Consider the following 15,902-nt stretch of genomic DNA (forward strand, 5'->3'; position numbering starts at 1 on the left):
CCAAATATATCGCTAAACTGTACACAAAAGAGCTGAAATGATTGAATGCTAAGTATGGTTATCACAGCTCAGTTGATGTGAAGTGAAAAAAAGATGTAACTGGCTAATATGAACATGTTGATATGAAACGTATATTTTAAATCACTCAGAGCCGATCTAACTGTGGTTTTACTTATTAGCATAATGTATGATAATGGCTAACAAGCAAAGACTTGAAAAAATATTTAAGTTAAAAATAATACTTTGCTGACCTGATTATCTGTTCCCACATATTTTTTTGGTGATGAGTTTCTCTTTCAATATCGCATTCAAGAATGTCACAAGTGGCAAAACTCACGTGGTTTGAATCTAATCACAGTTGGTTTAATGGTTTTATTAATAGCAAGATTAACCAGCAATCAGTGAACTGTACATTCAGGGTCAGTATCAGCAATGCAACAGATAAACCACAACATTAAATGCTAATGAAACATAATACAATTATCCAAACGGTCTTCTATATGTAATCCCAACGTTTCCTAGCAAATGCACACGCTGGGTTACCTGCGGCCAGCTCCTGCTCACAGGACGCGTGGGTTACCACCACATCCTTTCTTCTGGGGGTGCAGGTTCCCCTACACACACCCATCCCATAGGAGATCTGGGCCCCCTACCTTTGTGTGTTTCTCTGCAACCTGGTAATGCAGTCTCCCTTTTTGACAGCCAGCCCAGGTGGTCTTTAGAGGGAGGAGGAGATTGTTCCTCCTCCTTGTGATGTCTCAGGCTCTCAGATTCAGCTGTCAGCCTCCAGCTCCCTGCTGTGCCTCTTGCATGGTCTTCCACCTGCTACGCTCTGTAGTCTCCAGTCCCTCCTTGGGGAAGAAAATAGTCTGTTCAGGGAAGAAAAACTTTCAGACAGACGGACCTCCAGGGTAACGAAAAAAGAAACTTCTAAGGAATTAGAGTGGGCTGTGCCACGCTTGCTACAGCTCTGAAAGTCACTGGCTTAGCTGAAACAAAGTCTGAAAGCGAGGACCTGCCTACAAGGATGCTATGGGCAGGTGGGGAATTGCACAAAAAGCTTTTGTTCAAACTTGCGTTCTGCCCTCCCTGGTCAATCTGAGAGTTTTCTACTAAAATACAAATAAAATAAAATAGAAGTCATTCTAGTTTTTACTCTAAAGACATCATGTCTTTTTTATTTTAGAAATATTTTGGTTTTCTCTGGTCAGACCACTACAAGGAAAATCTCCAGATAGGTCTATGCCAAAGCCGTGGCCAGCTCAGGGTCCCATTACTCCATCGTTCTGTGTAAGCTCACCATCTCCTTTTCCCAATGCCTATATTGAAGGTATAATCTTTAATCCATGTCTTGTCCCCAAGGCCTGCCCACCAAGGCCATGTTCCTATCTTGCCATTTTTCCCTATATGATAATTTCAAGGTTACTTTTTCTTATCTTTCCAAAATGCTCAGGGTCTACATTAAGTGATGTATACCTCACATCATACAGTTTCCTCTTAGTCTGAATAACATTTCTACTTCTCTGTTCATTTTGGTTCAAAATGTTGTTGTTAATATTAGCACCCTGGGTACTTTTTATAGTCTCAGTCTCTTGGTTTCCTCTACTAGTTCCTTCCTCTGTCTGCACAGAACACAATAAAAGTGAAAATAATTGTAAATGAGATGTGGTTTTGTATATGGAAATGATTGTTAATTCAGCATCCAGATTTGTTATACTTGGAAAGGGGATGGAGGGAGGAAAAAAAAAGCAAGAAAGCAATGAATGAGACGATTCTGAAATGTTAATATTTTCATGAAGTTCTTTGAATATTTTTTCTCAAGATCTTGAGAAAAAAAATTGTCTGAAATTATGATATCCACGTTTTCTACTGAAAATTAAATGGCTTTGTCTTTTTTTTATATGTATATATTTTTAGGTCCGAACATGGATTCTTACAGTGGGATATACAACTGCGTTTGGAGCAATGTTTGCAAAAACGTGGAGAGTTCATGCAATTTTCAAAAATGTAAAAATGAAGAAAAAGGTGAGGGGGAGTAAACTCTTTTCTTGTTGCTCTGTTAATATAATTTCCTAGCTGTTTTGCTACCTTTCCTGGATGGCCATACTTGAGCTGACTCTGTTTGTGTGCCACATTCAAAGATCCTGAATGGTTTGATATCGGGGCTTTCTTGGTCTCTTTTTTTGGTCCCTGAGAGTTGGAGTCAAGCATCAGCCCTTCACTCTTTATAACGAGAGGTGGACAGTGGAGATGGCTGTAACCTGTCAAAGCGAATTTCAATCCTCACTCTTATTTAGTATGTTGTTTCAGCATCCAGAGGTTTCCTTCTGGTAGATTCACAGCTCTTATGGAATGTTGTCTGTATATATGTCTGTTTGGGATACAGGTATTACACACAAGTTTCTGATGGGTTGGTAGGAGGAGACAAGAGAGAGTGCTGCTTGTGCAGCTTTCTAATTTTGATTGAAATTGCGTAATTTTACCCCAAGACTGATCAGAATTGAACCACAGAAGTCATCTCTGGCATTTTTGGTACAGAACGTTTTCTGTAAACAATTAGGTTCAGCTTAGCAGTAGTACAATGCTTCATGCTTATATTGTTCATTTGATATTTTTCCCACGGAGCTTCTTTTTGCAGATGGAGTGCTTTTAATCGGATGGTTTTATTGGAAAATGTGAAAACTAGTGAATAGAAATAATTTTGATGGAAAAAACATTAAGAGAAATGTGCATGAAACAGAGAAATAGAATTAATATTATTGTAGAGTGAGAAGTAGTGCCAAATGCAGTTCCTACAAGCAGCTGAATAGTTTTATTCTAATAAGTGGTAAGAGTCATTTACACCCAAAATAAGTAGAACACTATTCCCTTGTCAGATTTCTCTATTTTTCCTTCTGTGTGTGGTCCTGGAAGAGCTGTAGTATTAATTTTTTGTTACTACTGTGTTATTTTTTTTGCAATCTCAACACGTAGGGAGTTGCTGTCACCAGAAGATAACACCTTTCCCTAAAAATTTTTGGGCTTTAGGTAGACAGAGAGAGAGTTAACTCACTTTCTGAGAGGATTTATGTCTCAGGTTATTAAGGAAGTACATGCCGTACTGGATCTGGAGCTAGCACTCTGGCGTCTTAAAAACACAGCTGCCTAGTCCTTCCCTCTGCTATTCAGTCGTGTCAGGTTTGCTTAAAAGTTTGTTAATTAAATCCCAAATATCATTCAATGTAAAAAATAATGAAAAGTAAGTAAAAAGCACCTTAAAACTAACTAAAATTACACGAAATTTCTGTACCAGAAATGGGATACTCTGTATGGAGGGAAGTGGAGACCACCCTTTCTACACCTGTGCAGAGCCCACCGTAATAGATCAGTTTATGCTGTGAGAGTCCAGTATATTTTTCAAGGATCTTACACTTCCTGTATTAAAGATTTTTAACCAAAGCTGAGCCAGTATGTTACCTTCTTGAAAAATGGAATTTTATATTGCAAATATGTTTTCAGCTAAATTAGTACAAATCTTTGTAAATAGTGAAGTTGCACAAGATAGTGCCAATGTAGTACATAAAACCATTTATTTAATAACCCTTATTATCCTGAGAATTTTATCATTTCTATAATACACGGTACTCCAAATAGGAATGAACAAGTACTTCATTGGACTGTCACGAAGTATTTGCTTTATTGTTTTTTAGAAAGCATTTCATTTTCTTAGAATTATAGAATCATAGAATAGTTTGGGTTGGAAAGGACCTTTAAAAGTCATCTAGTCCCCCTGAGCAGGAACATCTTCAACTAGATCATTTTAGAGATTCAAGGTGCTACTCAATATTAAATTTAACTGTTTGTTAATTAAACATAATCTTCAAATTCTGTATAGTGCCTGTTCTTCAACAGGCCAATCAACAATTGCAAATTGTAATCACAGCTGGAGGTTAAAAGTGGTTTAAGAACAGTTAAAAAGACACTGGATAGTGTACGGGAGATAAACTTTCAGACATCTGGATGCTAACCCATGAGGTGCTTTGCTTTGAGCGATACCAGAAACATCAAGGCTATTAGGGCACCCTTTTCAGTATTTTGGCATTAAGTAAATAATGCATTTTGTTCTGTAAACTTTAAAGAATGGTTGTTCCACAGAATTATCTTGGTTTGCTTTATTTGGACACCCCACTCCAGAACACAAGCATGAATCATAAAAGACAACAGTTTTCTTAATGCAAAACAAGTTCGCAATCCATGATAAATGTTTACTAATCATACATTTTCTTTCTTCGACTTGCCAGGATAGATAATACTGCTTTTAAGAGTTGACTCAAAAACATGGCATTCTTTACTGATGCCTTACAAGCAGGACATTTCCATTTTCAGTAAATGTAGTTTAGAGGCAAAGCATTTTGTATCTCTGGAAGCATAGACAATACAAATGTTCACAAATAATATCTAAACTGACAAAAAAACAAAGGTAGTGCTGCATGAAAAAACACAGTTTTTTGAATTAGCTGTGCCATGACAGAGTAGTCTGGCATTTCAATACAAGGACTATAGAGTTCCAAAATGATTCAAATACCGTGGATCCTATTCATTTATGATCGCTTCAGTTTCCACCTGCATATAAGTATGCCAGTGAAAGCTGATATTTAGGTATATCCCATTTGCCTGGCATCCTGAATATTTTCATCAGGAAAGTTTTTCGAACAGTGATTTATTTATTCTTTTTGCAAAGTGGAAGAATCTCTCAATATTTTGAAAATATTGGTTCATTCATTTCAGAGAAGTAGGTATTAAGTAAGGAGAGAAGAATATGAGTGAATCTATTTATCTTTGTCAGATAGGGCAAGCTTGCTTCCAAACTCTTACTGGACACTTACCTTAAGTGTACAACATGGCTTTGTGAAGAGATTAGTGGATTTCTCTGTCATTGTGTGAAAACATATAGAATTTTAAATCATAACACACGATAGTTCTATTTTAATGCAGTGGAGAGTGGAACTAAACGATTTAAGGTGTTTTGAATTAATGGGTTAAGATTTGTGTTAACTTCTGTTTATAAATCTCTCAAAAATCTTGCTTATACCCGTTTAGACCTCCACTTCTTTGTTATTGGAAAACAAAACAAAACAAAACAATAAAATTCAGAATACACTCTTTTTGCTATCAGGCTGCTAACTGAGAAATTTTGCAAGATTCCCAGAGCTCTGTTACCATCTTTGATCTTGCTAGGGCTCAAAGGAAACAAATTAAAAATGTATTAATTTATCTGGATCTGAAACAGAGGGGTGCAAGGGAATCAATTTTTGTCAAATGGAAATGACAAAATCAGTAGGGGGGAATAAATAATTTTTGAGTTTTAAAGAGGTTAGAAGAGATAATGCAAAGTAGAATAAAGTTAGTATTAAAAATAGCTGTAATGTTTATAATTGAGGTGCAATACTGTTTTTTCTAAGTCCCCTTTCTGTTGGTTTGGACAGTAGACTATCTTCTGCTCAGTGAGAGGTGGGGACTACTTTTACGTTTCCCTCGCCAGCAGAGGAGGACTGGCAGTGGGTAAGAGGAGGCAGAGGAGAATATCGTGGCAGGAAAACACGTGGTGACCTGGGGAAGCTTTAGGTAGCAGAACCTTTTGAAGAAGACAGCCCTTCTGGTAAAATTTAGAAGGTTTTGAAGCTGTCTTTTTAGACGGGAACTGTGCTGTCTTAGGTTTTAGGGGGCTCCTGCACAACTCCAGTATGCCAAATAAAGACCATTCACTTCTGGCAAGTACCACAATAGTAACAAATTCAAAGCGGTGTTTTTTAAAGCCTCCATAAGCTTTACAAATTCTGCTCCTACAAAGACAAGTGTTTGACGCTTGGTGAATACAATAAAGCATGATGATCTGGGTCACAACGTTGCTTGTTGCAGTTCATATTTGAAAGTACAATACGTGGTTAACATTGCTATGATAAGCTTGTCCCACCCTTAACATAGTAGATTCTAGCTCTGTTCATATTTAATCCTTTATCTGTGACATCACAGGAGGGATGTTTTAGGTTCAGTTTTCAATGAAACTCAGTGTTCCGTGTACTCAGTTATTACTACCACTGTAGACTTCTGGTGGCATATTTCTTTATACTGACAATGTTGTCACAAGGTAAACTCAGAATATAATTGCACAAGGGATGTATAACAGCATCTTTTCTTAAGACTTGTGCTTCTATAGTTTTGCCAACGTTATTCTACTTATTGACGACATTTCATAAGCTTTTCTCTGTTCTTACATTTACTATATGATCGTAACGTTCTCACAGACAGGAAAGGGTTAGAGAGCTTAACAAGTATTGAGAAAATATATTGGTACTATCCCAGGGTTAGAAAGCTGCAACCAACCACAAGAGTGAGAAATGACTTACAAGTCCAACTTGGCTTAGCTATGCCTGTCAGACTGCAGTCTGGAAAACTTACTCTCTTATATTCAGCCTACTAAGTCCTTAAAAGATTTCTGAAGAGAGCTGTGGTCTTCATGCGTGGCAACGACGGGTGGGAGATGGTGCAGCCTGCTTTGTTGACACTAGCATGGGGAAGGGAGGCTGGCACTGCAAGAGAGCTGTGGGGACAAGGGGTAGGGAACAGGGAGGAGGCTGAGAATGAGAAATCAAGTTAGACACCAGGGCTTTGGAGGGAACCGGATCCTGTCCGGATAAAAAGAATAGGGAAAAGATTTGGATTACAGATCGGGAGAATTTGGATAAGAATGCCCAGAGAGTTAAAATAAGATTGAGAACCAGCAAAGAGCTGAATGAAGTGGGTGGGGCTGTAAGAAGTGGTCAAGAAAGCTGAGTACAGTGGAACCTAGAGCCCAAGTTTGGGATTCAAGTGGCAAACTCCAGTTGAGGGACTGGGTCTTGTTTAAAATTGGATTCAGATTGAAATTTAGATGCAGGATGGCAGGCCTGAAAAGTAGGAACATAGACTGGGAAAGGAACATAGGAATGGAAATGTAGTAAGAGGCAAGAAAAAGTTGAAATTAGGACTGGCTGGAATGGTTGCACAGAAGTGTGGGCAGAGCATAAAAACTGAACAGAGGAATTTAGAGTTTCACTGTTGTTTTTTCTATTACTACGTATCTGTAAAACCTACAGGCAAAATATGTACCTTATCTTCCAGTTATGCTGTTGTACGGCTCATGATAGCTGCTAGTTACTCTTTTAGCTCAAGCTGATGAGGTGTGCAAAGATCTAAAGGTTCTTTCCGCTGATGCATGCAGCTCTATCTATAATTGAATTCTCTTTCTTTTCATTTTCTTTAAAAAGAATGGGCTCATGAAAATGTTAAAAGGCTTATGTTGTGGCTAAAAAGTCAATCATTGAAAACCTACAGCTTGCTGAGATCTCTACAGAGTACATTTGTTCCCCCATGTGCATTATTAAGACACCAGTGCAGCCTTAGTTTTCTGCAGGGTGCCAGTCTCACGGAGCAGACACAGTGCGTCTGCTCTGGGGGTGCAGTAGGACTGTATAAGAAAAAGAGGAAGTTTTCTGTTGTAATCTTTTTCACTTAAAAAGGAAAAAAAAAAAAAACATAATGAAAAAGGCAGTAGGAGTTTTGAGAAAGGTGGTCTCATGTATGTATAGACGGTTAAGTGCCAGCATGGAGATAAACAATTTATTGCCAAAATTATTTGTTATGCTTTAGAACTCTCTCTGAGCGTAGTTTTCAGAGGAGGATAGCACTTGTTTTTGAGAGGCACATTTATTACGTGAGTGAAGCAGAGCAGGAATTCTCAAACTTTATAGCTTGTTGCCTTCCCACTTCATTTTTTAACACAAATTTGGCCAACCCACCCCCCTAATTTGCATAATTAACGGTCCATAAACTGAGACGCGTGGAAGACCAGAAGGGGTAAGAGACGATCCACGCGCCTTCTGGGGAGCGGGGCACGTGGGTTGCTCTGAGAACCCCCCGGTCCTGACCCCTCCAGCGGGGGTGGGCAGCGGCTGGCTGCGTGCTCTCACCCCCGGGCACCAGCTGCAGGGAAGCTGTCTGTACCTGCACCTGCACAGAGTGACCCTGGAGACAAAAAAAAAAAAAAAACCAAAAAAAAAACCACACAAAAAAAAACAGAGAGAAAAAAGCAGCTGGAGGCCACACGCTTACGAGCTTATGCGCTGCTGCCTTCTCCTCGTAACTTGCCTCTCTTTATTGCTATCCCCATCCCCCATTTGAAAAGCTCTGCGAGAAACTTTGTAGGATGAGTGTAATCTCTAGCTATAAACTTTTCAATAGGTTTTTCGAATCACCTGTGGAATTTAGAATTTATTACAATCTATAAACTTTCTCACAGAGGTCCTAAAGAGGTTTAAAAAAATATGCTCAGTATGTTAATAATTTAAAAATAGACAAAGCAAAGTTTTCCAGATTATATTGACAGAGGGTTTAGGTCAGAACCTCACAGCCCACATCTTATTTACTCACTTAAACGCCTTTGCAGACATAGTTCTTTCTGTATTAGCATAAATGTAGATCGTATTACCTAATAATTTATTTCTGTAACTAATGCTATAAATATTTTTCCAGGTCAGTTTTCAGACCGTAAATGTTTATACTTTTCCAGGACATTTTTTTCAATCTAGCTAGAGCTTTTTATGCGTATAATATAAAGCTATATGCTGGATTTCCCCTAGGATACGCATGTATTTTTACTAAGTATACGTGAGACATCATAAGTCTGAAAAGAAGGTCCAGAATTTTGCTTTGGGTAACCATATCAACAGTACAACAATCTATTAGGGACCATCTGCTGAAAACGAACCAGCATATGGATACCTAAAGAAACGTTCAGTGCTATTGTTCAGTCTTTGAGAGTAAAAAAGAAGACAGCAGTTTGAAATTTGCTTATGTTGGGGATTTGTTTTTTTTTTTTTCATTATGAATATTTACCACTGGACCAAGTAATCCGTGCTACTTACAGTGCAGTGTAAATTATTCAGGTATAGCTTCATGGGTTATTAATATACAGATATAGTACTTCCTAAAGCAATATAAGTGGAAACCAAATTATTTTATTACTCTTTTTTCCCCAGGTAGCTATAACTATAAATTTTAAGTCCAAAGCTTCGAAAATAGTCGGTGTAATCCTAGAATCCATATTTAGATGTAAAATAAGCATCCTGTTTTTCATAAGAGCTGATCAGCCAAAATGCCAGCCAGGGAACAATAGGAATCACATTTCTAAAATTTACATTCATATAAATATGGATCGGGGAGCTAAATCTCAAGCTCCTGTCACAGGAAGAAGTTGAGCTAATGAACTGTACATCTAGGAGAAAAATCTGCTTTTGAAGTAATTTATGTATGTAAATTTCTGCATGGTACAGTTTGATATGGCTAAACCTCAGTAGCAACGAAAACAATGAAAACTCTGTGAAACGTAACTGCTCATAATCGGTGCTACAACCATAATTTCTATGTATTATGAGACTAATGGATGACAGAGAAATAAAGAACATGTCGCTATACAGTATGAGGCAATTTATTCCTGAATAGCTTGAAATTGGATTGTAAATGTAATCAAGTGCATTGATGTCCTCAGCTATTTGGTAACGATGTAGTATGCTTTCCCACAGAACTGTTCATTAAAGAAAATATTAAAGTCTAGGTATTTAATGTTATCTCAAACAAAATCAGAACATTTCTTCCAGACCATTCAAATCCTTTGTGCGCTTTTTTCCTAAAGATTGGGATCCCTTTTTGCGCTGCAGATGAAAATTCACATCCCTGGTAGAAATTCCTCCGCACTTATGGCCTATGCAGTCTTGGGTTCGGCAGACGCATTTCTCTCAAAGGTGAATGTGGCTTATTTTGTTGATGGGATATGCAGCTCAAGGCAGCATACCGAGCTTTACATGTAGAAGAGTGCAGAAGTTAACACGATGCTAAGGTCCATTTCCAAGGCTGTTCCCCAAAACATTGTATAGCAAGAATGGTTGGTTCTAATGCTGTCAAGTCTGATTTCTTTAGTGTCGTTTTGGGTTTTAAGACTACAGTGTTTTTCATTTTTGTCCTTTCAAGAGGGTTTTGTGAAACTAGCCATGTTACATCACTTTGTGTGTTCGCTAAGGTTGAATTAGCAATGTTAGTAAACAACCATCTCTCCGATTCTCCAGTGCATTGTAGCCATGATTGAGGGTCAGGCTTTCAAAGAGGAGGAATTTTATTTCTTTAAGCTTTCACTGAATCCCTCCCCTTCTCTAACCTCTGTAAAATTTCTGTCTTCTGCTCCCCGTAGGGAGCATCCCCCTAGGATGTTCCACCTGTCTTTTATATGCATTGGAAAAGGGGAAAGGTGTTCTCTAAATGGATAGCTTCTCCTGGCAGCAAGGCATAGAGTCAACGCATCCACATTTGCAATGCAGTTATTGAGAGGGTGAGTCTGCCCAAAGATGCTCTCAATTATTCTGAGCATGAGTCAGCAAGGAAGACCCGTTCTAGAAATGTGTGCATTAGCAGGCTAGCGACTGTAGCTATTTAGTTCTTAAACCCAAACTTTTTGGTCATATCCAATTGTCTATTATTATCAGTAGTACCACACCCTCCATTATCCTTGAAAGCAGCAAAAATCATCAGGTTCTCAGACTGCAGGGGTCACAGCAGATCCTCACAGAAAACAAGTTTCTTTTTAAATTTATAATTAGACATACAAATCTTTCATCAAGTTAATCAAAGACCCTCTAAGAGACTAGAATGTCTTAAGCTTAGCTTTTTGCTGTGAGTTACTGATCAGAAAAAGCTTGCTACTGAAAAATATGCTTTCTAAAATGTTAGCATTCACTCATTAAAACTAATGTCATTGCAGCGTGAAAAGTTTTCCCAATACTAATCATAGAAGCTATTATAGGAAATACTCATAATAACTGTTGAAAAGACATTGTGGAGTTATTGGGAGCAAGTGCATAATGTGTTTTCAATAGTCCTTTTTTCTCATTCCATTACACAATAGAAATTAAGAATGTATTACGGAACAGTCCTCTAAAATATTAATGGCTTTAATAACTCAAAGATAGATATCTCCCTTGTCCCACGTATGGTGAAGTTCACCTACCTACCACTGACTCTGCATCACCAAGCTCATGGCACCATCCCACCTGTGCTGGCCCACTAAATGTAGGGGAGCAACCCTAAGGTGTTTCCCAGTTAATCATACTGGGAGAAATGAAAGGGCAATAGAGAGAATATCCTGAACGCAAGTTTAGGAGTAGATATATGGTCCCTTTTTCCAGCCTTGCAGGCTTTATAATTTTTTTTCCCCACAAACTCTGTTATTTTTTCTCTTTCCGCTCTAGTTCAGAGGGAGGACTCCTATCAGCATGATTTCCGTATGTACCAGGGAGAGGAACTTCGGGTTTCAGATTTCTGAGGGCTTCGGTAATTGCTGTCAGTGCTTTTCATTTATGGAACAAGGTCTAGGGAGCTTCACAGAGGCATCCTTTAAAGAGGTTTTCTCTCTACAGATTCTATCCCAGGAGTCTGGGGAAGGGACATCTAAAAAAAAAATAAAGTTATTGAATAGCATTAAGTGTTTATCCAGCTAGTGCCAGAAGGCAAAGGATAGATCTGTCAGCTAGACTAGAAAGGATTGATCTACATGAGAGAAGCCAGAATTGCCTTCTTAAACAGAAAGAATCTGCATTTTCAAGGAAAAAGAAAATATATATTTATCTCAAAACCTATAAACAGATACAAAAATGCTCGCAGCCTTGCTATGCTTCTATGAATTCAATTAATAAAAATAAATAAGTAAATAAATAAAAACAAACAAACAATACCAAGATTTAGCTAATCGATTTTCCTTTAAATTTAAAGAAAATTTTATTCTGAGAAAGGGAGGTGAAGTTCCTAGTAACAAAGAAAGTAACTCTGCAAAAAAGATGGGAGAAAATGAACTATTCAATCCATGCTGGAAAGCTGTTCATGGAACTCAGAGAGTACAAGGCTAATGTTGCATCCTGGAGAAGAGGGCAGGTCTTCATAGATAAGACTCTTTGTTCTTGGTTTAGAACAGAGTTTGGCTTTAAGGTCCATATCATGTACAATTGCAGAGTGGGTTTCTAATAAGGTAAGAAATAACAAAAAGTTTGCCTTGGCCTTAACTGCAAAAAGCAATGTTTACTTGCGTTTTTTTGCCAAATTGCCAGGTGATCCCATAAACTGGTTGAGGAGAGGGTCCTGCAGGGCACAATGGATGTGCTTTAGAAAGCAAATGAAAAAAAGCCCCACAAAAGGTCTGTGAAATATTAACCAAACGGACAGTGGAAGTTGCTGTGGCAGGTAGTACAGCCTGTGATAGTTCTAGAAAATCCCTGAGAGTTTCCTGAGCTGAAACTTCATCCCAGAGATTTAGACAGATTTCATATCTCCTGTGATCAGGCCGCAAGGTCCATGGAAGGTAAGGACTTTGCTCTTGAACTTGTCTTCATGGTCACAGGTTTTCAGAAAAATTTTGATTTGCTCATACAGCAATGTTGCTGAGGAGAAAATGGCCTACCGGTGTCTGTTCTGAGTGAATTTGTTTCGAGGACAGATAGCTTCCTATCCAGATATATAGTCCAGACTGGTAGCAATGGCATTTATAACAGTGGGCAGATCTGCCAGGATGAGACAGATTCACCTATCCAATCACAGATGGTAGAAAATATTACTCACAGATGCTGCTGTATGAGAGCTTGGCTTCAGCAAGGAGTCAGGAGCACTCGCAAAAAAGGATTTTATTAGCTACCATGCATTTCTCCCAAGGCTGATTTACTGTATGCTGGAAGGAGGATGAAAAAGGGAAAAAATAAGAACCTTCCACTGAAAGAAGAGTGATATATTTGATTGTAAGGAGCCTCAGTTGCTCATGACTTTCTTTTGTCAGGCGGAGAAATTGTTGGATTCACAAGATCTGAGTCAAGACTCCTTCAGTGCATCTGGTGTTTCCCAAGGAGTGAATGTACTGAACTGAAGGAGTGCTGGTGGGTGGCAGTGATGGCTGGGGAGGGGGAAAACTGGGCCTCCTGAGGGTGGAGGGGGTGGGAGATCAGCAAGCCTTTTGGAATTGCTGCTAGTGGCATACCAGCGGCATTTCTCAGAGTAAATTTATGTTAGGACAAACTGCTAATCACTGGCAGAAGTGAAAAATAATTGAACCTCAACGGCTCGGTCTGAAAAGCTAGCGTTTCGGTGAAGAGTCCCTCTTCAGAGCAGCGTTACCGCGATGGTTTTGCCAAGGACAGCGCAGGGTCGCGACGGGTGCGTGGGGCAGCTTCAGGAGCCCTGCTTTCAGCCCCCTCACCCTGCACACAGCGTTAGGCCTTACAGAGCACATTACAGTGGCGCAGATCCCTTCCTCGGGTTATCTTACGGGCTTTCGTTTGCCTGCCTTCCTCCTGGCTGTCTGGCAGAAGTGAGGGATGAATAATACCTGCTGCCAGTGACAGCTGCTGTTACGCACCTCTTCCCCTGCTGTCCAGAAAAGGGCCATCCACAGTGTAACGCAGGAGAAAATGCTCCGAGAGGCATCCACGGAGGAGCTCCGCTGTTTGCTGGATTTCTGCTTCTCTTTTTTGCTAATAATTACCTGTTACATGCAAACTAAAATAGGGATTTTGACCTGCAGTAGTGCAAGGTCAGGTACAAGTGAAAGATGCACAAGAGCAAGGAAGGGCGGTCAGCAATGTGACCCTGAATAGGAAGCATTAATATGAGATTTCTTTTGACCCTGTTAGTGAGTGGGTTATCAGTATTATCAGTGCTTTTAATAATATCCTTTCACTCTCTTGCTTTTGTCATTGCTGTACCAGTTCGAATAATATTGCCAGGTGTTGGTAAATCTGCATCTGATGCAACATTACTTTCAGTATCAATATAGTCCGTATAAATTTGGAAGACAGTGGGATAATTGTCTCATGTTTTACCTGTCCTGGGTAAAATGTTCCACTATTTTCCTTAGAAAGAGCAGGCATCATTACTGATATTTTGGGTTTTTTTTACAAGGAACCTTTATGGTTCAGTACAGCAGAGGGAATAATTTCTGGCAGATTCTTTTCATGTAGCTTTCATTTTCTCAAATGCATCTTTTTAGCTGAAGTTAATTGTCTTCACACCCTGTTGCGGGGGGGGGGGGGAGGGGAGGGGTGAGCAGTGAGGAAGGGAGGGACACGTTTCAGAAGATTAATTTCTCTAATCCTACATTATACCCAAGATAGGTGGGATGAATTGTCCTTTAAAGGCTCCTGTCTCTGCCCACTGGCCACTGAGAGAGGCTAGACACATAATGGTTAAACAGCCAACTTCAGTAAAATAAACCCCATCAATTAAAAAGAAAAAACAACTAAAATATGACAATGAAACAAATTACCGAGCAATGTAAGAGGGAGAAAAAGAAATTTGGGTTGAGGTGTCTAAATTTAATCTAAATCCAAATTCTCTTTGGACTTGACTCCCCACGGTTCTCTCTCCTGTGTCTCCACTCGTACTAGGAGCAGCACTAGGTACGTTTCCCGCAAGTCCTGCCTAGAAGCGTTAGATAGGAGGTTAAAAAGCGCATGGGCTTTTCCTACAGAAGGGTAACCTCAGTGGTTAACAGTCCTTTTTCAGCTTTGACTTCACCTTCCCACTCTAGGCATGCCTGTGCTCTCTCTGATGAGATGGACATACTGCTTTATTACTTACACAGACACATGGAAAGCATCATTTTCTGGTTCTTTATTATGACAGTAGCTACATGGATTTAAATAACTTCTTTCAGGGTGTGAAAATAATGCATCAAGTCTTTTTAGTCATTCTGATTGCTAGCCTTTGTTTTACACTTAGTTTACTCCAAATGATTTATGAAATAAATTAGCAGATTAACAGACTGGTGCACAATATTGCAGAAACTTTCAAAATAAAGAATGTATCTCACTAAATAATAAGAAAAACAAACTTTCTAGCGTTCCTTTTACATTATTTCAAATTGTATTCATTTTTATCATTTCCTTAAGCTTGATAGGAATTCAATGCAAATACAATTTATTCTAGGCAGGAATACCAGCCTCGCCTGCATTAAGATTAGCTGACACTTCTGGCTTTGTAATGCATTTTCAAAATCCTAACGAGTTTATCAAATTGAACTGAAATAATCGCGACTTTATTAAGCCGCTCAGGCTTAATATTTTTGAATATTTCATTTGGATTAAACCAACTCTTTCTGAGAACAAAAACTAGGGAAAAATATGTGGGTTTGTCCATGTTAAAACAATTTGGCAATATCTTTTGAATATTGGATGAGTGTTCATTAGTAATAGAAGGATATATTCTAAAAAACATGAACAAAGACATAAGAGGACTGAAATAAAGTTAGTTTAAGCCTGATATTTGAACATGCTTACAACTTTGCAACTGAAATAATTTACGTGCAGTGTATTTTTTCTGTGTTGCTATGTGTATAACAGTAGAAATAATATAGTGATTGCATGCAGCTATACAAGACTGTAATACATGGTTTGGCTTGTTATTTTTATTAGCAACTCTTTTTTTTTTCTTTTTTGAACCTAAATTCCATGCAAAATTGAAAACATGTTTTAAGTTGCATGTGTATAAAAGCCTGTAACCTTTGTAATATAGAAAAAATACATGATGCCTTTCTGCTCCCTGGGTAATAGAGGCAAATGTTAAACACACACATGAAACCTCAAAATTGAACTTATCTTTTAATACTTTGCAAGTGTGTTTTCCACATCTGAGAAGGTTATGAAAAAGTGAACACTGTTAATCTTAGTGAAAACTAAATTCATTCTCAACTCCTGCTACTCTAAGAGATGTAATGAACACTTTTCCACATTTGCATACATAAACACAATTGTGGCGCTCTAGAATATACAACTTTTTTCAGTTTCCAGGAGTTGATATTA

The 15,902-nt window shown here is 38.6% G+C and overlaps 1 protein-coding gene across 1 annotated transcript in view; it reads left to right on the top strand.

Annotated features, from left to right (window-relative positions):
- The window catches only part of GABBR2 (gamma-aminobutyric acid type B receptor subunit 2), a 491,662-nt gene that overhangs the window by 336,391 nt on the left and 139,369 nt on the right, over positions 1-15,902 (top strand). Inside the window, exon 12 of the mRNA XM_063326323.1 lies at positions 1,918-2,025. Within this exon, the coding sequence (XP_063182393.1) occupies positions 1,918-2,025 (108 nt within the window). The remainder of the gene's footprint in view (positions 1-1,917; positions 2,026-15,902) is intronic.

This window comes from Chroicocephalus ridibundus, chromosome 2 (assembly GCF_963924245.1).
Source record: "Chroicocephalus ridibundus chromosome 2, bChrRid1.1, whole genome shotgun sequence".
Taxonomy (NCBI): Eukaryota; Metazoa; Chordata; class Aves; order Charadriiformes; family Laridae; genus Chroicocephalus; species Chroicocephalus ridibundus.